This window comes from Brachionichthys hirsutus, unplaced genomic scaffold (genome assembly GCF_040956055.1).
Source record: "Brachionichthys hirsutus isolate HB-005 unplaced genomic scaffold, CSIRO-AGI_Bhir_v1 contig_725, whole genome shotgun sequence".
In the NCBI taxonomy this organism is placed as follows: Eukaryota; Metazoa; Chordata; class Actinopteri; order Lophiiformes; family Brachionichthyidae; genus Brachionichthys; species Brachionichthys hirsutus.
Genome location: NW_027180473.1, coordinates 92790 through 117285, shown reverse-complemented (window position 1 = coordinate 117285; position 24496 = coordinate 92790). Strand labels below are relative to the sequence as shown.

Genomic DNA, 24496 nt, shown 5'->3' with positions numbered 1-24496 from the left:
TCTGACCAGGAACCCGGTGCACAATGCCATTTATCCAAGAGGGGGAGAGGAGCACCCACTCTTACACGCCTGAGACGGCGTAAATGTTATTCTAGCTCTGATATGTATGTCGACATGTGGTACCGAAATGGGACTTTGAACTTCACCTTCACTGAGGATCTTTGTAAAATGACAAAAATCCTATCTCGTAAACGGCATGAGAAATGGTGTGCTAATGCAATGGATTTTTGTTTTTTTAGCTCGTCTGTGGCCTCTTCCCTTGGAATAACAAACCTCGTTGGAACAAAAGAGGCTCAAAGTTGGCACATTCATAGTTTACACGGGTTGTTCTATTATTTATACGTTGCTGCTGTCAAAGGGAACAAAAGAGGTATTGTTTTTTAGGCACTTGAGAGATCAAATGATATAAATTGATTTTTACCTTCAGTGCTGGAGGATTTAAGATTAAATGTGACAAAAAATGTTGTGCGGAGAGCACAGCTGTAATTGTTGGAGCCAAGCACTTGGCTGTCCTTGCAGGCCAAATCTAGGGCCTCTATTCCTGCTGTGAAACAGTGGAGACCTGGCACATAACCCAAAACCCAATGTCTGTTTTTCCCCTATAACCCAGTAAGACCTTCCACTAAATCTTATGCCTACTTTTAGATCAGGTCTTAAGTTATGCCTCACAGGGAATTCCGAATGAGCATGAATGGAATCGCATTAGTTTCATGTTCCCTGGTAATAACTGTGGTTTGAATTGTTACTGTAGCACATATCTCTTTATCTATCTCGATTCTGTTTCAAATGTTTTCTTATACCCCTATTGCCATATTAATACTATGGCTCTTCCACTGCATAGGTTTACACTCACTAATGGCTTTACAGCTATCAGCATTAGGTTATTACGTCGATCTTGTATACCGTTTGACTCTCTGGAACGGATGACGCCACTAGACATCATTAAACCTAGATATTTATTGTGTGTCTTTTTTACTTAAACCAAAATTCACCTCAAACCATGTGATGATGCTCATGATTTCTAGCTAAATGGAGCTTCCTCCATCATTAACTGGTTGCTTTTTGAATCAGGTTTTTAAGTTGGACGATGCGTCTGGACAACTGCAGACCTGGCAACACAAAAAAGCTGCTGACACACACGAATTAAAATTAGCATGTGCTGTACTTAAGTATAAATACAGGAGGCAGCAGAGTTTAGCCTCCAAAAAAGCAAAGAAGAACAGTTGCACCCATCAGGGTGCTGGGTCCAAGAAGAGTTTTGGTTGAATTGACTTTGGTGTATATTTTTCCTTTATTCCTAAATGCTTGATGTAATTCACCAAGAAAGATGTCTGCATAAGTCTCTGCTTACTTGTAACCCCCCCTCAGTTATCTGGTATGAAGGCATGCAAGTGAATGAATAACATGGTTTAACATTTTTCAGGTTAAAAGCTTAATCTTTGAGATTTCTTGATGCTATACAGAATAACTCTGCAACAATATGCTGAGACTTCCCCTCATACTTCTGAAGACTTGCCTCGCACACGAGGGAATTTCTGGAAAAGCTGAGTGTGAAGGCGTGAGAGAGCAAATTTCATTTGGAAGCACTCCCATAGGGAGATATCATTTATTTTCTTGTATTCTTGCTGAAAAGTGAGACTTGAAGTTTAAACTGTAAACCACTCTTGGTCTGTCATAATTTATTACTTTATTACTTTTAAAAGTAATATCGTGTCCGTTTGGATTTTCTTTGGGTTCTCCGGTTTCCTCCCGGCTCCAAAAACATGCAAACCTTCCCGGCTACCTGTTGCTGGTGTGACGAGTTCACACATAACTTTATTGTATTCCCACTGAGCACTCTGGATCATCACTGCATTGTGTTGGCTGTTGATGACAGCAGCTATTGCTAAACACCTGAGCTGAGCCAACCAAGTGATTTCAGTGACTCACGGTCCTCCTTGAGCAAAACGACTTCCAACAATGCATCCCACAACAACAGCTTATCATGATCTCTGTACGCTCGAGTGGCCGGCCTCCTCATCCTTCTCCATGCATAGAAAGCAACGTTTTTATGTTTCATAAAGCTCTGCATGCCGTATGAACACAATGTGTGAGTGTGTGATGGTGACTAATCCAATTTGTGCTCCTATTCTGGATCCCTTGTTGTTCCTGAGCCCTTAATCTCTGTGGAGAGACACTCTTACGAACTGATCCTGAACTTGTGTCTGCCACCTGATCCTTGCCTCAGTAATTGTTTTTTTTCTTCTGTCTTTGCATTTGCGCTTGGGGCGTAAACACAAGATGCCCCGTAATCATGCTCATCTGCACCCTCACAAAACCCCCGCAGTAATGCTCCGCTTTAAAGAGATTGCTTGTGGATGTGGATTGCTAATCGTGGACTCGTGCTTTTGACCCGGCCGTGATGTGTGCAGCTCCTCCTGCTCCTCCTCTATCCATTCACTTATTCCAGAGGCTTGGCTTGTTTGTTGCCGGGAGTTACGCTTGTTGCCGAACGCGATGTCAGAGTGCCTCCAGCTCTCCTTTGCCTTGTGCAGGATTGGGTTTTACACGGTAAGAAAACGAGTGCGAGCTGTTTGTTAGTGGAAAACAGGAGTTATCGGATATATACTACTATATATTACGTAATATATATATAGATTTTGAGATACCGACCAAAGCAGCAGCTGTTGCTACTTCCCTGTTGCTCTCTCCCTGAATGTGGAAAACAGGCTGATTCTTCTGAGTGGGTGTTGCTGTTCACTTAATATTAAGGTGGAACAGGTGGACGGCCCTAATGCGAGTTGTGGGGTAAGCCTGCAGGAAAAGGCTCTTTGAGTGCTGGTAGCTTCTCTGAGAATTGAAACAAAGGTAGAATATGGACCCTCTTTTTTTTTTTTTTCTTCCCTGCGGCTCCTAGCAACCATCTTGGCCAGTGGTTGTAGTTCAGCCGGACGTACGCCACCGTTTTAAGAGGACCATGAGTACAACACTACGATTACAATTGTGGTAATATTTTTGAAATGGTTTTTGTGGTTCAGTGACACTACAGTTTTTATTTATGGCCACTAATTGAATCTTTGATCAATGTCAAAATTCTGTGCGATCATTATTTTGAGCTCCACTAAAGGATTTGAAGGCACTTGTTGCCTGTGCAGTTCTTTTATGCCACATTTTTAGATCCTTGTTTTGTATTCTTAACTATAGCTGATGACTCATGTTGCGTATTTCCAGGTCTCCTGTTATTCCCTGACCAGCTAGTGAAGCTTTCTCACTGTACAATAACAGACGGGCTTATTTTGAAGTCTTGCTTAACGGAAAGCATGTGCACAGCTACAGCGCAGAACACGCCTGGACTACGACGGTGCTGCTCATGACTTCTATGGAATGTTGAAAGAGCTTGTTAGTTGGACAGTTTTCAACATCACTAATGCTAATAATAAAAGCTGTTAATCGTTATTCCCGGACAATTAAACAAAGAATTGTGAGCCTGTTGGATTAATAGGATGATTAATAATGTCAACTTTACATGGACACCACGACTATTATGGTGAGTTTGGGTCCTTATCAACCGAAAAACTGCTAAATAAACCATCCAGTCAATCGTTGGTGGTTTGCGTAGGTTTGTAATCACCTACTGAAATGCAGAAATCCTTCTTGGCTTGACATCAAGCAGGGGGGAACACGGCTTCAATAAGTGACCATGAGGCGCAGCTGCCATAGCCACTGCTCTTCTGACGCTTCTTTGCCGTAGCCATTAACGGTCTAAGAGTTCGAATTAGGCACGTCATGGTCACCTCATTATGTCATTAATGGAGTGGAAAATGGCTACTTGACTGATTTGCTGGCTCCGACCCCCCCCAGGGTCTGGGGTGTATCACTCACATCAAAAATCTTACTGGTGGTTCATGTTTAATTTACGACTAGATTAACTGGTTCTGTTCATTTGAATGTTGGCTTTAAGTTTTTAATATCATGTTTAATCACACTAGCTTGGACAAAATGACATTTTTGCATTCAATAAAAAACAACAACATTTTGACTAAACTATTGTAATTCATTTCACATTTGGAAAATTTCCAGTCTTCTATGTGAACAGTTTACGTTACAGATGAAGTGTTTCCTTATAGGTTATCGTTCTTTTCTTGCAGGAGCTGTGCTCCGCTACACACTTGATCATTCCTAGAGATCCACTGTCATTTTGTTTTTGTTTTGCATGAAGTTATTTACTGGCCTCTTTTTGTGTCCTGCTGGAGTTTGTGTTTGACACCTGAGCAACACGGAGCGTTTGTGGGGACGTTTCGTTCCTTCTTGCCTCCAGGGTATCTGTGCTGTGTGACTGCACAGGGCTTAACCTTTTCCTGTTCCCATGGCTCTGATGAATGCTTGTCTGTCCTCATCTGAGAGAAGCCACCTCCAATTGTTTTTTTTATTTGTGTTAGTTACAGCTCCCACGTCAGAGATGAGGTTTGCTCAGGCAGGAATGCACCAGTTGTTTAAGGACTTTATTATTTCTGCAGAGAGTTTAATGGTTTTTAAATACACATACTCAAACTCATGAAATTCCCACACACCTAGTACCTTCTTGCTGTGAGGCGACAGCGCTAACCACTCCGCCACCCTGTGTTTGCATCTGTTTATTGTTTTTTCATTACCATACTTACTAATATACTACATTGTCATATTTTCTACCGCTTCATTCATTCATTCATCGTAGTCCTCTCATATTTAGCTGCTACCCTGTCATCTTGGTCACAGGTCTGCTATCTCGGATGGCTCTGGGAGAGAGTCGGGGTACACACCGGATGAGGCGCCAGCTCATCACAGGGCCACAATGTGGACAATTCAAAGCGACAATCTGCTAGAAGTCACTGCATCCCAAACTTTAAAGTAGTGGAGCTTATAAACATCAGAATGAGATTCGCAGAAAGAAAACTTAGGTTCTGAAATTGCAATATTTAAGTCCCTTCGGGAAGAGGGGTTTTCACTTCGCTTCATGGAAAAACAAGCTTGGAATGCAATCAACACATCTTGTGCAGACGTATAATCTCACTGATCATAACATAAAAGAACTGTATGTCACAATGGGAGTTCTGCTAAAAAGTACTGACACTGAATTATTTTGCAATTATTCAGTTGGAATGTCTGAGCTCTGAGAGGCTTCGTGGTAAAACGTAGCGTCCAATATAATAATGGGTTTGAATTATTTTTAAGTCCATGGGACTCAAACATCCCGACGAGTTATTGTTTTTGTGATGCCTGTTATACCACAGAATAGTATACCACAGAAATAAACCATTCTTCTCACAGTGTCATAGATTTCCCAACGGTTTTCCGTTCTTTTGAAAAGCAGGATGGGAGCAGCCATTGTCTCATCCTGGGCCACGAATATCCCACACTTCACAATCACCACAGGACCTGGTGGACGATGATTTACTGTAGGTCAGCAACGGGCAACCACCCTCTGTCGAGTATTTTTTACTAAGTCCTTGCTGCCAGTCGTAGCTGATTTGTATTGTTGCACCAAGGACATTTTAGACGGGAGTTTGGCTCTGGCTGTTTGGGAACCGAGAATAACTTCCTGTTAGAGAAGTATTGGCCTGCTAGGCCTTTGTGTATCATCTATCCTCGGAACTTGGAGTGAATTTTTCTTGGACCACATCCTTTCTTGTAGGATGTATTATTCAGTAGTCGATGTCCATCAACTTGTTATACAATTGGACTTCCTGAATGATTGTTTCAGGAGTGTGGCCCCATTTGCAGCCATGTCCTTTCAATCTGCAGACACAGTTTTGAGTTCAGCCGAGGCAGATGCTCCATGGGACACAACCAAAGCAATGAGAGAGGAAGTAACAGAGCAGGTTCAGGCAAGCTAATGTTTTTAGGTTAAACAGATGCATTTTGAACATAAGGGACACAATGTCTACCCACAACAGTCACGTTTTCTGTTGGTAGTTTGGGAAACACTTTTCCAAGACAGGGCAGGAGTGTTAACAAACATTTTTCTTATTTTGTATCTGGCAAATGTTTTGCTGCAATGTTTGTTTTGAGCATAGTTCTAAATGATTAATTCTGGCTTCTTTTTAAGTCCTATATATTTCCTTGCCCATGATCCTCTTTTATTAAATTATGTGGAACTTAATCCTATGCATTTTGTGTGATCATGGTAACTAACCAAACATCCTTGACAAGACTTTTAATAATAATAATAATTAATGTAAAAAATTGTTTTGGGAATTCTATTAAAAAAATAAACCAGGCTGACTGGACTTACTTCAAACCTACTGGTCTTATATTTCTTGTGAAGCAGTATGCCAACAGCATGTGTCTCCATGGTTTAGGTCAGATCATCTGTTGTATTCCTTACTCTTCTTTGGTTTTATATGCAATAACGGATTTATTTGCATTTTGCAAAGTTCGCCAATCTATTATGAATGAAAGGACACATGCATTTAAAATTCCATAGATGATCAGCATTGACGCTCAAAGATGAGCTTCACCTAAATGTTGTCACATGTGAGGAAAGCCTTGTTTGGATTGTTGAACGCTTTTGAATGAGCTGCTGATTTAAAGGCCTGTGGCGCCCTCTGTTGGCATTGTTGTGCTTGGGCGACAGTCTAGGAAGGTCGTCAATGACATGCTTCTTTTTCAGCTGAATGTTGTCAATAATTCAGTGAAAGCTTACGCTCCAGTTGCTTGTTACTTTATTTATGTAAATCCTGAACCAAGAAATAAATTGGCAAAAAATTTATAATATTTTTAACCTTGTGACACATGTTTTGTTGTTGTTGTTGTTGTTTTTAAAAGCAATTTGCCTATATGAGTTTTAATTATTTTTGTCATTTGTGTGTCATTTGTTTTTGTGTGTGCATTTGCAGTGTCTGATTGTATACATCAGAAACAATATATTTTGCATTATATAGTATACACTAGGCATTAAGCAATTCAGAAGAATAAGGTAGTGTTTTTTATTTTATTTTATTTTATTTTTTACAAAAAGGCCAAAGACCAGCTGCAGCCCATGAGAGAAGACCCTAAAGTAAAAAGGAAGCATTGTCTGATTATGTTGCATTCAGAACGCTGGATCTTCACATGCATTTAGTGACAGTTATCACTAGAAGTGATGCTGTTGACATATGATCTCATACAGATAATAAAATAAAGCTATTGGCAAATAAAATTCATTTTAATTTGTCTTGTCTTGAAAACTCTAACATGTGTCCTCTGGGTGGAGCCATTTAGTCACTGATCGTTGTCAAATATGCCCTATCGTGGGTTAACCTCAATGGTGTTCAATATAACGGCATATTATTTACATTGGATGGTGCTTAATACACCTCCAACAGGCTATTTTACCTAATATTAAAACATCAAAAGGTTCATACTCTCAAAGCTGAACAATGTTGCCGTTGTTTTTAAGGTGCACCTCTTACAGAAAACTAAAGTGTGCATCGTGGCTACGTGTTATACTGCATGCTCTAACTGCGGTTTGCTTTAAGAGGAATGAACAAGAATGGTCATAACGAGACGTGCAGAAATCCTCTGAGATGTTCAGGGCAAACTGAAAGTAATGCTTCTTGTGGTAATATGTAACACGATTTCAAAACCACTTCAAAAAAGAAAGCTGTAATAGTATCTGACTGAAGAAGATCACCAGTCGGTTCTTCCTCTGAACTTATTTATTGTGGTTCACTGTTTTCACTCTTGTCTCTAAACCCTCTCTCTTGTCAATTAGTAAGCCCCGGAAATATTTGCCATGACTATTGAAACCTTTAACCTCTCTCTCTCCCTCTCTCTGTGTGTGTGTGTGTGTGTGTGTGTGAGAAAGTGCTCTTTTTTCCTGTTTTTACTATCGGTACATCAAATTTTGCGAGTATTTTCACACAGTACACAGAGATAGATTATTGATATTCTTTAATCTTCTGAGTGAACTTCTCTAACATTAAATGCTTTCTCTATACTTAGGATTTTTCAACTTTCAGTCCTGTGTCCATGTTATATCCACTTCTACACAGCTGATAATGCAGATAGTAATCACGTTCACTTTAAAACATTGTACCCTGGACCATGTAAATACTGCACATACACAATAAATTTAGTTTTTCAACAGATTTTTAAATCAAGTGTTTTATTTGAGACATTGTATTTTAACTTTTTATAACATGTTTTATTCTAAGTTTTTTCTTTTTTAGAATCTGCCGGTTTTCTGTTTTTTTTGGGGGGGGGGGGGGGGGCAGTTTTTGTCTTAAGTGCTCTATGTAAAAGCTGCTGAATACTTTGAATTTCTCTTGGGATCAATAAAGTATCCATCTGTCTGCCTGCCTGTCTGTCTCTTAAATCTGGGGAGGCAGACCTCAGGAAGAGCTCAGACTGCATTATGCAATGTCTCAAAGGTAATTCTGTGATTGATCACGGTACAGTCGCCCTTTGTTCTTTCCTTTCTTTGACTCATTCATTTCTGAAAGCTCCTTTTGCTGTACTGTCGTACGTCCACATCTGTCCATCAGACTTCCTTCTCTCTAGGTGTGTTCATCTATGTTCATCTCTTCTTGTTGATTTTTTTTCTCATCACTGTACCAGACTTTCTTTTTATCACACACGTTCTTACCAGATATGACCTGCGTTTTCATGTATTATCATGACATTAACTAAGAGCTACTCCACAACAATCTCTGGTGTATTTGTGTTATATTGGGCAACATTTGTATTCATCATTAACAACAAAGGTTGACATGTTGCGATTGAGATTAGATTTGTCTAAAAATCACCAAATTTAAATACGAGTGTTTGTTCATCCAGTAGGTGTCAGGATAATACAGAGCAGCAAACATGGAGCAGGACTGTGCGTGGATATGATTACATACACAGTCCTTGAATGATAGTGGTTTCACATCTGGTCACTTCTCAAGCTTTTAGGGTTTTTAATCTTAGTTTAGGAATATTATGACCGTCTACTATTTTGAGGCATATAAAAATTAAGATATTAGCATCATGTATTTACTTTTAGGGTAATTTTTGAAATTTCTTTGAGTTACTTAATAGTAAAAAAAAAACCCTAATAAATTCCTCTTTAATTAAAAAGGATATAATGATGATACTGCTACAACTACTTAATTGCCCCTTACCCAGGGGCCCTTGTCCATGTAGCATAGTTTCACCCCCTGGCGGAGGGACAGCTGGCAAACAGCCCATGTATATGGACAGAAAATAGCAGTGTGTGCTCTGACATTTGCTCGGTACCTACCATCTTCTTCTTCGTTCGACTTGTCCCGTCAGGAGTCGTCTCAGCAAATCAACCGCTTAGTTGATTGCCTGCTTAACTCTGGCAAAGTTTTATGCCGGATGCCATTCCTGCTGCAACCCTCTGCATTTATCCGGGCTTGGGTCCGGCTCTAGGGAGACGCTACCTGTGCTACCTATGAGGCTGCATTGCTAGGTACCTACCATAATAGTATTTCAATAGACTGTTGAGTGCACAGTAAAGAACAAGCTTTCAGCCTGTAGGGTTGTAAAAGCATTACACTCCTCCGTAAGGCTACACATTTTATTTGAAGAGCTGCATCACGTGCGCTGCTGCTTTTAACCTACAGAACACAAATTAGCCCAAATTACCTGTTGGTAATTCCACATATATACATTCAGGTAATTGTGTTATCCCATTCTAAATTAATTGGCTTTAGTATTATTTATTATAGAGTTAGTCCCCACTTTGCAGCTCTAACTGCTTCCACTCTTCTGGGAAGGCGTTCGACAATGTTTTGGAGCTTTTGTGAGGTCAGGCTGATGTTTGGCTCTTAGTCTCTGTCCGACTTCATCCCAAAGGCGTTGAAGGGTTTGAGCTAAGGGCTCTGTGCAGTACAGCTGAGTTCTTTAACACCAAACTCGCCAAACCATGTCTTTAAGGACTTTGCTTTGTGCACTGGGGTGCAGCGATACTGGGACAGAAAATGCCTTTTCCCAAACTGGTCTCACGAAGTAGAAAGCATGGTATATTCTAAAATGTTGATGTTTTGAGAACTCTATTCACTGGAACTAAGGGACATATGCCAACTCCTGAAGTACAACCCCATGCCATTATCTCTTTTCCACCAAACTTTACATTTGACAAACTGCGGTCAGGCAGGTAACGTTCTCCCAGCATACACAAATCCAAGCTCATGCATCAGACTGCCTGACGGAGAATCGTGATTCCTCACTGCACAGAACATGTTTCTCATGTGGTGTGACATGTCTTTTGTCCCCTTTTGAAGTAGAAAAGACATGTGGAGTCCATTGGTTTTAGTGGAAATCTCCTTGTGTGGGATTTTGTTGTGCAGTTTGAAGAGTGGTAGCTGACACAGCCCATAGCCCTCGCCGTCTTCACCATCTTTCACACACATGTACTGTGTAGTCCGAAAGTATTACACGTTCGTGTAATACTTCAACCCACCCCACAAAAAGTGACTTGTTTTTTGGGTTTGCTGTGTGCTCCAGTCTTTGGGATTTGAAATTAAACAACTGAGGGTGAAATACAGCCCATCTTCTTTAATTGCAGTGTCTTTACAGGAACATTGAACACGTCCTTTTTAAATGTATATTCTTGCTATTTGTGGGGACATAACAAAAGAGATTGGACACATACATTAATGTTATTACCTGTGCCTGGCTTTGTCTACCCTGGTTTTCCTGTTGTCAGATGTCTAAGGTCGGTGCCCAAAGACATTGTGAATAACACTATTCCGTTACACTGTTAGAAATAGTAATCGCCTACCTTCATCATCATAGCTCGTTTATTTCAAGCCCACAACCAAAATAATGCATTGTCATCCTAATACTTGGTTGGTTATAAAAGCTAAAGTGGTGTGTATGTTCCTGGGGTGGTATTTTGATTGTTTTTCACTCAAAACGGAGGCCGTTTCATCAAGACACCCCTTCAACCCATGCCAACCCCAGCACCCCACAATTAGTTGGAGGTGAACAGGTTTAGAAGGAGGGTTGGGGGAAAGTTTGTTAAAATTGCTCTACATAATAGTCACCCCACAAAGGAGGATACACAATATACCTGAAGCAAACAACATGCAGTGATTGAGGCGTTTTCCACGGGGTTGGACACATTCCACTGACAATGATGCGAGGTAGGGGAACGTGCATATGAGGTTTCTGAGGCTGGCTCTACAAAGAATCCGCCAGTCACAACTGAGGGGCCTAAAGCATGTGATTATTAATTACTGATGGCTTCCCAGCCTTTGAAAATCAGGGGGCCGCAGTCATCAGATGTGTGGAAGAGGGTTAGGGTTAGCTAAAGGGCTGTCATTACCATCACGGAAACAATGTTCGATTTTGGCTGTCATGCATTTTTGCTTAATTGACCGTTTTGATGCCTCCCCCCCCCCCGCCCCCATTTAGTTTTTAAGGGGTACTGATGCCCCCCCCCCCCACTCTCCAGTCTTGATGATGAAAACTTGGTGGGCTTTCAGCTTTGCCCAGCAAGAACCTTCCGGAGGTTCTTTTGATGGCAAGAAAAGCCGCTGGAGAAAGGGGCCTCATTCGTCTCCATCTACGTGTCGACACTATAACACTCCATTTCTAATTCCTGACAAGAAATGAGAGAGGATGGAAATCAATGTGTGAAAGGCATACGTTGTGTTAAGTAATTGTATGTGCTACATGGAGTGTATGTGCAGAGAGTGTAGATTTTAGTGTGCTAGGCTGCAGTGAAAGGGGGGAGCCAGGGACCCTCAAAACCACATGAGGGGTCTCCTAATTTGCATAATTAACTGCTGACAATAACTGCTTAATGAAGGCCTATTTAAGTCATTGACCCTTTTACACAGCCAGTCCCTGGGAATGCGACAGGGGCTCCACCAGCAAAGGTTAAAACAATGTGTCTGGTTAACTTCCGACAAACGTGGCGAAACGCCCCAAAGCCTCAAAGGCTCCCGCTCAATGGAAAAGGTTATGGCACGGAACGACCCATGATTTCCCACATCACCCAATCTTTTGCTTTGCTGTGCCAATCCCGCATAATTATTTTTTGATTGACAGAGTTTGCCAATTTACTGGATTTTCTCTGGAATTGGTGATTTAATTCAATAACAGATTTGGATAAAAGTATTGGATAACAGAATTTTTATATCTGGGATCTCTCTTGGAGAAGATTTCATATATTATTTCAAATGTATGGAAACAGTTATGAAAATAATGTAGAATATTATTTAGACTGCCATAATTCATTTATGAAAAACATTTTTTAAGATGGTCTCATTTAAAATGTGTCCTGCTTCTGTACTTTTAATTGTCTCCTTGCTTTCTTTGTTTTGGTCTTTTGTGTTTAAGGGTGAAATCTCATAAAGAACGTGGCACGATATTTAATTATGTTTTTGTCACACTCAAGACTCTTGTCATTATTTAAACAACATTGACTAAAATTATGTGGTTTTTTTGCATGTATATAGTAAGCATATAAGAACAGGCACTCTGGGTTTATGCTTTAAGTTAATTAGGGTTGGTGTTAACAATAGAAGCATGTTGTATTTGTGTTGTGTGAAGAAGTCAATTTTGAGAGAAGGGTGGCACCCGACACCTTTGGCCATTAAAACACCAGAAATCAAATGAATGGTGTGTCAACAAAAGTGTGTGATTTAGAGCGCGGTGTCTGTTGTGTAACACGCTCTTTTACACGGACAGACCACTTAATACATGCTGTGGCCCGTTTATAGACCGCTAAATAGACCCAGTCACCGCTAATTATTCTTGTGTAAAAACTGAGACATTTTATGACATTTACACACATTTTTGTTTTTTTTCATGGATTATTAATTGATTAGTCTTTTGCTGGACTTGAGATGCATTTTAGTGACCAGTCTGAAATTTGTCTGAATGGGGAGTCTGTCTGCATTTAAGACACTGAAACGGTCTACTTGACTTCAGAAGAGAAGCTGTAGCAGTTACACATGAGTAGCATTGCACCTCGCACTACAACTGTCTGATACTTACCCAATCTTGTTTGTTTGACATGAGGAACGATTAACTCCATCGGTGAATTCAATATTTCTCTACTCCCTAATATTTCGCTTTGAGAATCTATTTGAAGTTTTGCCAGTGTGCCTTCCTTCATCGATCTATAATTCTTTCCTGTTGCATAATGTATAAACAGATTTATTGTTCATTCTCTTTTTGTCTCTAAGGGACCTAGAAATGGCAGATCAGGAGGGGTCTTCCAGTTTTAATGGCAGTGTCCTTAAGCTTGAAACTTTCCCACACTTATTCTAGGGCAAATGGGGGCCCTAAGTTCTTATCTAAAATTGTATAAGTCATCAATGGATAGATGCTGTATGAAGATGAAGTTCCATAACTGTAACAAGTACCCTTCCCATCCACCCAACCTTTTTTGTCTATGAGATGGGGCGCCTCTCACCCCCCTTGGTTCTTGCACATTGGTTTCAGGGCGTTCAAAAGGGGGCCCTCGAAGCTTTGATCCTAACATGGGTGTGGAAAAACATATTTTTGCCCTACACTGTGCCCAGGAAACCAAAGATTTTGATGCCACCGTGTACTAATGTAGCCATGCTAATCACCCTGTCCAGTTACAAGATTTATATACCATAATGGTTCCCAGCAGCCGCCCCCCCTATCTGTCATTTGGATGTCCAGTGGAGAAAATCTTCTGTCTGTGAATGCAGCTGCCTTGCCACCATTGCTTTCTCTTGCAAAACTCCGACAACAACAAGACATTGCTGTGGGTGGGCCCCTTAATGCTGTCGCACCCATTTTCTACCTAATGTACCTTTCCAGTAAATGTCGTGAAACACGCAGCTCCAAGAATGGCTCCAGACAGACTAATGTGTCATGGGGAGAGTTTGGCCACTTAAGTCCTCGGAGCATGTCTAGTGGGCCTGCTGCTTGGAATTCTATTTCTCCTATCAATTACTTCCTCATCAATCCATTTCATCTTCTACAAATCACAAGTGAACACCTTCAGACGGACTGATTTTTGTTCGTGAAAAACACTTAATTTATCCTTCCATCTTTTGGTTCCTTTGCTATCAGCTAGTAATTTTTCTATGTTAATGGTATTTAAAGACATAGAACTTGTGAACATTATTAATGAGAAGATGCATATTTATCACTAACCAAGAAACAGTCTTCCATTGTAATCTGCGATATCTTAATCATGTTGCAGATTAAGAATGATTTTTTTTTTTTTTTTTTCCAATTCCTATTCTGCATTTTGGTTCTGATTTTTGATGATCCTCAATTCTGGAATGGTTAGGAGCAGGGTCAAATTAGGCCACAGGCTGATCTACTTAACTTGGAACGCGGGTGAAAATAATTGAGGGACTAATAAGTAGAATCAAATTTTTTTTGTTTTATACTGATGGAATGAGATCTTTGGATCTGGTTCTAAATTGGAATCAGTTCAAACCCAAGTCCACACCTGGTTTGCAGTTGTTTCTTTTCTTCAAATTTCTACCAGTGAGTTTTTGGAACAGCGTAATTTGTGCAACATGCATATGTCATCCTGTATGTGTGTGACACCAGTGCACTGTTAGAGCATGTCTAGCACGGTGCTGCAACACAAAGATGTGATGCTGTAGAATAGGACCGTCTAGACGTTTCTCTGACCAGACAGCTGCAGCCTCCCATCAAATTAGTGTTGGCCAGATTTATGGTAATGGTCCACAACAATTTTCCTGTCTGTGACATCAAGATTTGCAGCACTGGCATCCATTCCCCTCTCAAGCCACAGATATTTATATATTCACCATCCTCACCCTTCCTTTATTCTATTGGATCTTACAAAAGTACCCCACCCTTCATCGCTCTCCATCATTATATATTTTTTTGTCTCCACACATTGTTACTTAAAATGTGTTACCCACCAACACCCTTGTCTATTCAGCTGGGAGGATACGTTGTTGATGTACTGTAGCTGTGTGTGTCTGTCAGAGAAGTTAGTGAGAAGTCTGAAGCCACGATGTCCACCGGTCTCCCTCTCTAGTCTAAAGCATCACAACCCTTGTGAAAAAAAGACCCACTCGGGGTGGCAAAACCACCCAAGCCCCCTCTGCCTGCCCAACAATGGGTTGTGTCAAGGTTTCCTGTTAATCCTCTGTGATGAAGCTTGAGTGTTTTCAATGAGAAGGTTTGAAGTAGGCGGGGGCGTGTTCGGTTGGTGGAAGGAGGAGACATAGATACTGAGCGGTCGAGAGTTTGGATGGTGAGGACCAGACATAATTGATAATGGTGGGGGTGCAGTGCAATTTTAGGATGGACAGAGTCCCTTAAATGTGGATTATTATCATGACTGCATTTTGAGCATTGTTATCCCTGTGGAAAAGGCTTCCTGACAGAAATCCTGTCCATTCCTGACCCAAATGTTTTTTTCTAAGGCCAGTCCTCCTTAAACACAGGCCATGTCAACGCAAATAGGAGAAGACCTGGAGCTTCTTGCTACAAACGGGAAGAAAAGGAGAGTCTGTTATTCAAAACTTCCTGCCCTGTCTAGACCCGGCCGTTTCTATCAGCTCTACCGTGCACCTCTGCAGCAAGCAATGCTTGCCTGTTTCACTGCGTTCACTGTGATCCATGTTCTGTGGGAATCTACTGGCATTTTTGACAGGCTTTGCTAACGCAAAATGCGTTTTGCAACATTTCTGTCCTTCTTTCAAATCCCACGGTTTTTGTTACTGGAAGCTGAGAACCAATCAACCGACCAAGTTGGCTAAATGTTTTTGCTTGCACCTTTGCAGTGCACTGGATGCAGTGTGTAGCAGGAGAAAGCTGGGGGGCGCTCTGACCTCACTCTGGGCCTTTCTCTGTTTGTCTCTATGTGTGTTCAAGCTTGTCTCCTTGTCCAGACACCTTAGTGTCAGGGAAATGGTGTTCGATGCTCTGAAACAAGGGCCAGACAGACACAAGTAGGATGAATGAATAGAGAAGCCGGAGGGAGGGAGTGGGGGGAGTGACACAGTGAAAAAGAGAGAGAGCAGACGGAATAATAGACTTGAGTTGCTCTACAGTGAAGGGATAATGTCCCTGCAAAACTGTGACAAGTGAAACAATATTAATGTTGGGTTTCCCCACATTCACGCAGGAGGACACCTGTAAAAGTTTGCGGGTTGTTTTACTAAAGTAAGTACGACATGGCTTCCTTCAACACACGAGATGCTGAGCTTGTCCGGGGTCATCTTATTTTGGCTTTGTGCTGGTCATTGAAGCTCAGTATATCTCTGAGATATCCCAATCCACCAGTTATCAGATTCAAGATGAGAGAATATTGTACCAAAATGGTGCTGAATTGTCCAACCATGAAAATGGGGATGCGAGCCCTCCAAGTGTCTGTGTCTGTACGCTGTGTGTGTATCTCTGTCTGCACTTGCACATGGATCTATTTCTGATGCAGGAGTAATGAACGGCACCTGTTTAGTGTCCTTAGTTGGCCATCATTTCTCAAGTGCAGTAAATCTTGTATTTCATCGCCCATAGCTACAGATGAAAGAATGCCACAACGCTTGCTGCCAAATCCATATTTTGCAATTAATTCTTAAGAAACCAGTCAATCATGCACGCAGTGACAAGCATCGTGCCTACGGTATCATCATGCCTGCAGCCTCGGGGAGGGGAAATATGCTGCCACAAGAGTCGAGAGGTGGCGGCGGTTCTGCTAAGAACGCTGGTATGGGAGGCATTATGAGTCAACAGGAGGACTGGATCAGTCCAATGTCTTTGAATGAAAATGATTTTACGATATGAAGTGGAATAAAGGGATGCAGGTGCTGCGATGCGCCGTCGATCCAGACCTACAGCAGCCTGTGTTTGGTGCGGTAACAACTAAGCATCGGAAGGGCCTAGTGAGCCTCCTTGTGTGTCTAGCTGCATGTCACTCTCACCCCTCAACGAGAATGGCATGCAGTGCACCCCGAGCAACCCCTTCCCTCACTGTACTCAACCACAGTGTCCCACCGTGCACCCCCCCATCTAGCTTCAAAGCGGAAAATAACAACAACAAGGGGGAAGAAGATGAATGAGGATGAATGAATGTGCCCCTTCCATCCCCCCTTTCCCTGCTCACCCTCTGCAGCTCCTCTACATCCCTCTACTCTTGCTCCCATCCCTGACAGGCTGCCTTCGTGCATGCCCTTCTCAACTCCCACCCTCCACTTGCCCCTGGTTTTGAAGGCCTGTGTTATGACTGCGGCTGGTGTGTATTACACACATATCTGTCAGCGTCGCTCCTCTGTCGAGACGACCATATAAAGGACTGTCATTCCCAAAGGTCAGGAGTGAGCCCTGCACACAAGTGTTGTCCCGACACTTGGTATGGAAAAATAAAAATGGCCTGCTTACCCATCCTCGTTCCATGTCTGTGGTGGGTATGACTCCCAGAGGCAAGTGGCTCAGATGTCCTTTCCCTTTTTTCCTGCCCCCCCCCCCCAGCTCCACTGTTGTTGAGAAATCAAGCCACAGCATGTGTAAACTGGCAGTCACGGTTTGCTCTGCGGTATGCCTAGCTATTGGAAATCCTGGATGTTAATGTGATACTACAGGTTTTAGCAGGCGTTATTACACTCGTTAGCACCATTGCTGGACCTAGAGATATACAGGAGTTCAAACATATCAGTTGATGTGTAGCAAAACATAAAGTTTGCCTGGTCTTGAGTAGCAAGCACATCTTCATCACAGTAACGGATCTCCAGATTAACGCCGGCTGTGTTTTTGCCAAAGTACAAAATATGTGTGAGCTTTGTGCCCACTTGAGGCAAGGCAGTCATGGAGGTAACTGCTCCTAAAAGCCAGAGCTCTTTTGTTCAGTGTTTTTGGAATGAAATCCACTCCCAGAGTGGGTAGTGTTCAGTTTTTCAAAACTGAAGTAGGATTTCCAATCACTGAACACCCCCAACACCCCCCACACACCCACACACCTATCTGCATGGAACCGCTGGTAAACCAGCATCAGTGTCTTCAGCTTCCGTCCCAATGTGCCTGAGCTCTGGTCTGCTGCCAGGACGCCCACTTATGTTACCCATTAAATGTCTTTACATCTTTTTCAAATTCAAGGCTGGAGGCGGTTTTTTCTTTCACTCTTTCTGTCTTGCGTTATTTACGAAGATAGTTGTCTGAAGAAGTGCAGCCTTGCTGCGTTGCATCTTCAGCGATACGTCTGTTCAGCAGTGTCTACTCATTTACATAAATCAAGTCTAATCAGCTTTCACAGTGAGGTAATGTCTCGGCAGGTCTTTCAGGGAACCACAATTAAAACGTGTCCAATCCTATAAGAGGTAGCCAATCAATAAAGTCGAGCAACGACTTTTTATGTCGAGTGGTTTGGCACGGTTTTATTTGGTTTTCCTGGAGATTGTCTTCTTCCCATTTCACTAGTAGCCCCATAGACATTTGATAATGACCTAAATTGACAAGGAAGTGAAGCTAATAAGCCTCTAAAAGGCACACGCTTTATCTGTGACGGTGCGCATGAGAATGTTCTTCCAACTCGATTCATGTATGTGAACTCATTGTATATCACTCGATCTTCATTCAGAGAACTGCCGACTTCGCATTCAGTTTTAATCTCAGCTGTCCGTCTGGAATGCCTTTGGAGATTTTTGGAAGTCGCCGTCATTAGGCTGTCTCATATGAGCTCCCGGTCTCAGTGTCTCTTATTTCATTGAGTGTGTACTTAACTGGGAAGTACCGTGTCTTGAGGTAAGCTCAGGCCTTTGGACATATTTATTTTGCTTCTGTGAGCTCTTCTCTTCAATCTTGGGCTGTCAAAGGGCCAGAGGTGGACGCTTCAACCTCTCTCCCCCAGGAGCCACTGTATACACAGGGACTCCAGGGTCAGGCCCCGGATGCTCCTTGGAAGCTTGTCTGAATCTGCTCTTTACGGGAAGGTAGCGGCGGTGGGGTTTGCTCTGTCTCTCAGCTTGCATATGATCAGTGAAGTATTAGGAAGGCTACTTCCCTGTTATACCTGCTGAACTAGGTTCAGCAGGTATAACTATATAAAGTTAATAATTAACGATCATTCCACCTCAGATAGCTTCCTTATTGGACCTCAGTGACTCTTCCATAGTGATTCCATCGCTCCATGTTTCAATCCTTTGCTTCCTCCGAGAATTACCTGTCAGTTTGTTGGATTGACAGCTGAAAGGGAGATTTAACCTTGCAGAGTTACATGTGGCTTGTAGAGGTGACGGGGGGCGGGCAAGAAGAAGAACAGTATGACATCATCAAACCAAGTTTTACATGTGTTCCCCCTTGTGACACACGTGTGGTTCTGATCTTACCATTTTTCTGCAAGTGGAGGATGTTTCCTGTTTGAGCAGACTGACGGGTTCACCAAGGAGTCGGGGGGGGGGGGGGGGGTGCTCGGATTGCTAAATCGACGTCTGGTTCTGTTGAAGCAGACGCCCCCTCATCTCCATCAAACAACAGCTCTGTTTTGGCATGGCTCTGAAAACTGACCCTGGTGGCCATTGATGTCTCGGGGTACGGGGAAGAATTGAGGCAGCCACAGTCTGCCCTTTCTTGTTCCCCTCCAGATTATAGGAAGTAAAGTCCGTCTCCCATAGCAATTGCTGCTTGTGTGAAGAATATCCTTCTTCATTTATCATCATTAATTCCAAGATGAGAAGCAGGCTGCAGTTAAAACAAAAATATCAAGTCAAAATTCTTAAAGTTTGCCAAAAATACTTAAAGGTTGACACATTTGTTTAGCTCTGCTTCTCCCCACTGAGTCATACATCATACATTTGTAATGGCATCCCCAAGCACACCTGGAGAATGTGCGCACAGATGTGGAGCAGTTCACGTACACTTTGAATGTTTTCCTTCCTGTCAGCATCTTTGATTGAACCGAGTAGCAGTGTGTTGAACAGGGTCATCCCTTGACAAGAGCATTAAGCAATCTCATGTTGATGTTCTTCCAAGTGAAATGTGATATGGTGGATGAGAGTGTGTGTGTGTGTGTGCGTGTGTGTGTGTGTGTACCCTGCCTTGTCCAGACTGGTTCCTGTCTTGCTAATAAAAGAGATCTCTTTTTACTTTTGGATACTGATCTCTCTACAGAAGTTTAAAGACCCCATTCACGGTTCACACTGCATTTGCCCCTTAATGTCTCACAGCAGGCCCTAGGTGATTCATGGACTGACAGGTCTGCCTCTGACCGCCATAAGGGCCCAGTCAGACGAGGTCTACACGCAGACGACCCAAAAATATGTTGCACCAGAATTCAGATTCATGCATAGACTATTATTTTACTCTGCATTCATTGATTTCATTAAGTCATGAGTGTAAAACCTCATGTGAATTCATTCTTATTTTATGCTTATCACTTTTTAAAACACATTCTGGTAGATTGTTGGTTAAATGTGTTGGATCCAGTATCTGATCAGCAATTCTTTGGTTCTTAGTTTGTTGTATCTTTATCAGAGTGTACTGCAAATCTGTCATGTTTCATTTAGAGATGGGGATATCATGCAAAAGTACTATTTATAATGATCGTGACCTGGGCAGAGCGACCTTTTTCAACAATAAAGGAGTTTGCAGCTCATGTAAATTATTTATTACATAACGCATTACCATCCCCAGTGTTCTGGTCATGACACCCAGGAATGGGTCGCTGTAGTTTACTTCTCTGTAAAGTATTTATGTAGCCATGGTTGGCGCGCCTCTTTGATGTGACGTTGCGCAACATGAACAAATGATCAGTGCCAAATCTTTTAGCGTTGTTCCTTTTCCAACCAAGCTGTGGTAAGAATTTCTGGCCCTGTGATCACCTAATCTGACACAATGAATCTTTGTCAGTCGGATTCAAATTACTTGACATTTTGTTTTCCAATCAGGCCTGTTTTTACTTGTTGTAGAATTTCCTTCCCAATGATACGAAGATAATACTCATAAGAGTCTTTGTGTTGCGCTTGTCTTGGTTCCAAATTCCGAATCCTTATCAATCGCTTTCTTCATTGTTTCATTTGTTTTGCTTCAGTGTTTCCGGGCACTTTGCTGTAAAGGACCGCCGCCACCAAGACCAGAGTATGATGTGGTGTGCATTGGCATGACAGGTGCTGGAAAGACCAGCCTGCTCTCACGACTCTGTAATGAGGGCGGCGACAGCATCTTACCCACCACAGGTACATGCACTGAACATTTGGAGAATCATTGTGTGCATTATTATGTGTAAGCCAATAGAAATCTCCCTTCTCTGGTGTGTGTGCTTTCATTTTTTTTTTTTAAAGGAAGATATCGTCCCCTAGAATAAAACCACATATGTATAATACTGTCCAGGCTTTACAGTCCTCCAACAAAAGGAAGAATGTCTTCAGTATGGCTTTCAAACTCCCGGCACTACTGCCAGAAATGCTCTGCTCTATCTCACCAGCCAATACTCTGTCTTTCTTCCATTCAAGTGGAGGCTGGTGTTAAGTATGTCCAGAAGAAGAGGCTTTAGGGCTAGCACATCATTCTCTCGGTAGTCAGCAGTCTGCTTTCCATATACACAGCGCAATCCCTTAAGGACACTGACATTCCTTTTTCTTCATCTGGCTTTTTCCACAGTCAGTTTTGACATGCTGCAGAAGCCCCATTTTAGAATAGGTCATTTTGCACGTTCACCACAAGAAGCTACGTACAAATATATTCCTAAATGTGGGCCCTGTATTATTGTGTATGACTTTGTGGCAGGGGGTGGTTCTAGGGCAGGCATGGGCAAACTAAGGCCCACAGGCTTTTTAATCCATTCCGCCGAACTTGTCCAAATGATATCATTAAATACAATTTTATTATAATTAAACCTCATTCTTTATCTTTTCCCTGTAATCTGGACAATGAGCCTTGCGTATTCATGCTTTGATACCTGTCAAAGGCCAAATCATTTCATGTAATTGCTTTTACGTGTCATTTATATTAGTCCACACAAACATTCCATCCATCTGTTCCTGGCCCGGCCCCTCTGTCAAACTTTAGAACCCATTTTGGCCCGCGAGTCAAAAACGTTGCCCACCCCTGTTCTAGGGAGTGAACACCTGTCTGCTAACAAGGAGACCTAAATAGATCAACTATGCTTATTGTTTGTCTGTGCAAAGAACTATTTTGCTGTATTCTTCTGAAATGACATACAGCTGTTAGTAATGTCTGATCTGCAGAGGAACGATTGTGAAGAGCATGCAGGGGACGTCTTCTGTGGATTCCCATTTTTGCAGTGTCTATAAACAATGCTTTTTTTATTATAAATTAATATAGAACTTAAGACAGGTCTTTGGAAAATCATATTTTGTTGTCCCTCAGGTCTCCTGTGTGTGAGAATAAAGTTTAAATTGGGCAACCATAATTCTCTCTCATTTCCATTTCTACTGTGCAACCACACAAACAAACCGCAGAATACAAAGTGGTCCATTAGTTGTATCGTACAACATGGAGCAAAGTTCACTTTGGGTTCTCTTGTTGTTATTGTCAATTCAGGTTACACGATGTGTAATTGTCTTTTGGTTTTCATTATACACAACATGTTGTCAGTTATTATTGCACTCACCTGCTGGTGGTTTGGAAACAGGAACACCAAATATCCCGGGGTCAATGATTAACTGGATTGTTTCAATCTATTTTGTAGCTATTCTCCCACTATAGGAAGGTAATGCAGCCAACATTCCTAAAAAGTAACATGTGTCATCCCCAGATGCGTGCACACACACACACGCAGACACTTCCATTACAATAATTGACTTTGATTTTTGTCCTCTCAGGTTTCAGCATCAAAGCAGTACCGTTTCCAAATGCCATCTTGAATGTAAAAGAACTTGGAGGTAAGAAACTCATGCCAAGCTTTCGGGATTTTGATTTGACAGTTTCCTCTTTTTGATGGAACAATTTTTTTTAATTTTTTTTTGTGGGGCCATCCCAGTTGCATTGGCTCGCTGCAGCCTTGACTGGGAGTTAACATTATATAGTGATTGTAAGTGAGCTTTAACACACAAAGCAACAACATTGCAACTACCGGTAATTTAATAATGGTAGGGGAAGCACTGGCTTAAATATTTAGTTACAAAATGTACCCTATTAATATAATAATAAATGTTCACATTGGCTGTTTGTTTTAAATGTTTTTCCTTTCAAATAATAAATGTTTTATCATCCATCTCTCAACATGAGCTATTTTCACTAAAAAGGAAGTTTGTGATTTTTGTGCCATCACGCCTTTCGGTCACAGGTGACAATTGACGTCAGACCTGTTGATGTGCTTTGAGGTGGTTGTGCAATCTGCACCCTCTTATTCCTGGAAATGCACATCACTCGAGGAAGCCATTTAATCAGCGCCCACGAGGGATCTTGAGGTAGAGGTTTGTAAACAGACTGAACGCAGTGGGAAGCTTCCGGTCCTTAAGAGGAGTCTAAATGGGGGGGGGGGGGGGTGTCTGCACTATCCCTTCACCTACAATCAATGTAGCCACAAGCAGAAATGAATTGTATTGCGACGCATTGTAAGCTCATGACAGGTGCCGGTCATGTTTTGAAGGCTTATCTACCCCGGCCTTCTGAAAAAATGAAAACCATGCAGGGCTCAGATTCAGACACTAACACACTCAAAGAGGCACCGGGGGACCACCAACGAGGGTGCTACCAAATTTGGACAGACTGCTTTAGAGGGTTTTCAAAATATTTTTTTCCCAGTTTGGTTCAAAGCCAGTCTGGTGGGACATTGTTGTGGTTGGAAAAGCATTGGTCCCAGGCATGGCATGTTGGATTTGGATACATTAGTGTCGGCTGCAGCCACAGTAAAGGATGATGAAAATCGGGTGTCTTTTTTTTCTGGTTGCCCCCCTCAAAGTCCATTATTCCCCACAACAAAACTTATTTGGGTGAAATGTTGTCATGCAAACTGCTTCTACGGTTAGAAGTGCAAAGGTGTGAAACACTTCTGTATATTATCTGAAAGTCAATGAGGTATTCTCCCTTCATAGAACAAAAAAGACATTAAAGTAATTCTTGCTTATGTAAACAAACCTAATTGCAAGAGATCAGAAAGAATATTGAGGACTCAAATTCTAAAACATTTAATATTTGTGAATCCATATTCCTTTTTATAGAGTAAGTTTAGCAGTTAAAGCGCTCTCCTCATGAAACCTAAAGCCTTGGTTGATTTATTTTTTAAACATTCCTTCTTTCTCGTTTGTTTGGCAGCCAAGTTATTATTTATCCCAGTTCATCCTTGAGATAAAGATGGCTAGAGTTGTACTGGAATAGGGCACATGAGAAGCAAACGTTAAGGTCAGCACTTTTAGTGTGCAAACACATCTTAAAAACAGCAAGGAGTGGAGAGTGACCAAAACATGCCACTTTGAGTTGGGATCCAGGTGTCCTCTCTGTTGCGTGGTATGAACGCGTGTGTAAAAGCTCATTTACACACATTTATATGTGAAAATAGACGTGTCCATTTCAAAAAGTGCGTCCGCCAGTGCGCAGATACTTCCAGGCATCCTTTGTGTTTGTATTATTACGTCCACAAGACGGCAGTAACGAGTCAAAAGCGGCGACCTTAACAAGA

At 41.9% G+C, this 24496-nt stretch overlaps 1 protein-coding gene across 1 annotated transcript in view; it reads left to right on the top strand.

Annotated features, from left to right (window-relative positions):
* Positions 1-24496, top strand: part of LOC137915191 (ADP-ribosylation factor-like protein 15) — a 64330-nt gene that overhangs the window by 532 nt on the left and 39302 nt on the right. The window contains exons 2-3 of the mRNA XM_068758632.1: positions 20847-21089; positions 22698-22757. Coding sequence (XP_068614733.1) covers positions 20847-21089; positions 22698-22757 — 303 coding nt within the window. The remainder of the gene's footprint in view (positions 1-20846; positions 21090-22697; positions 22758-24496) is intronic.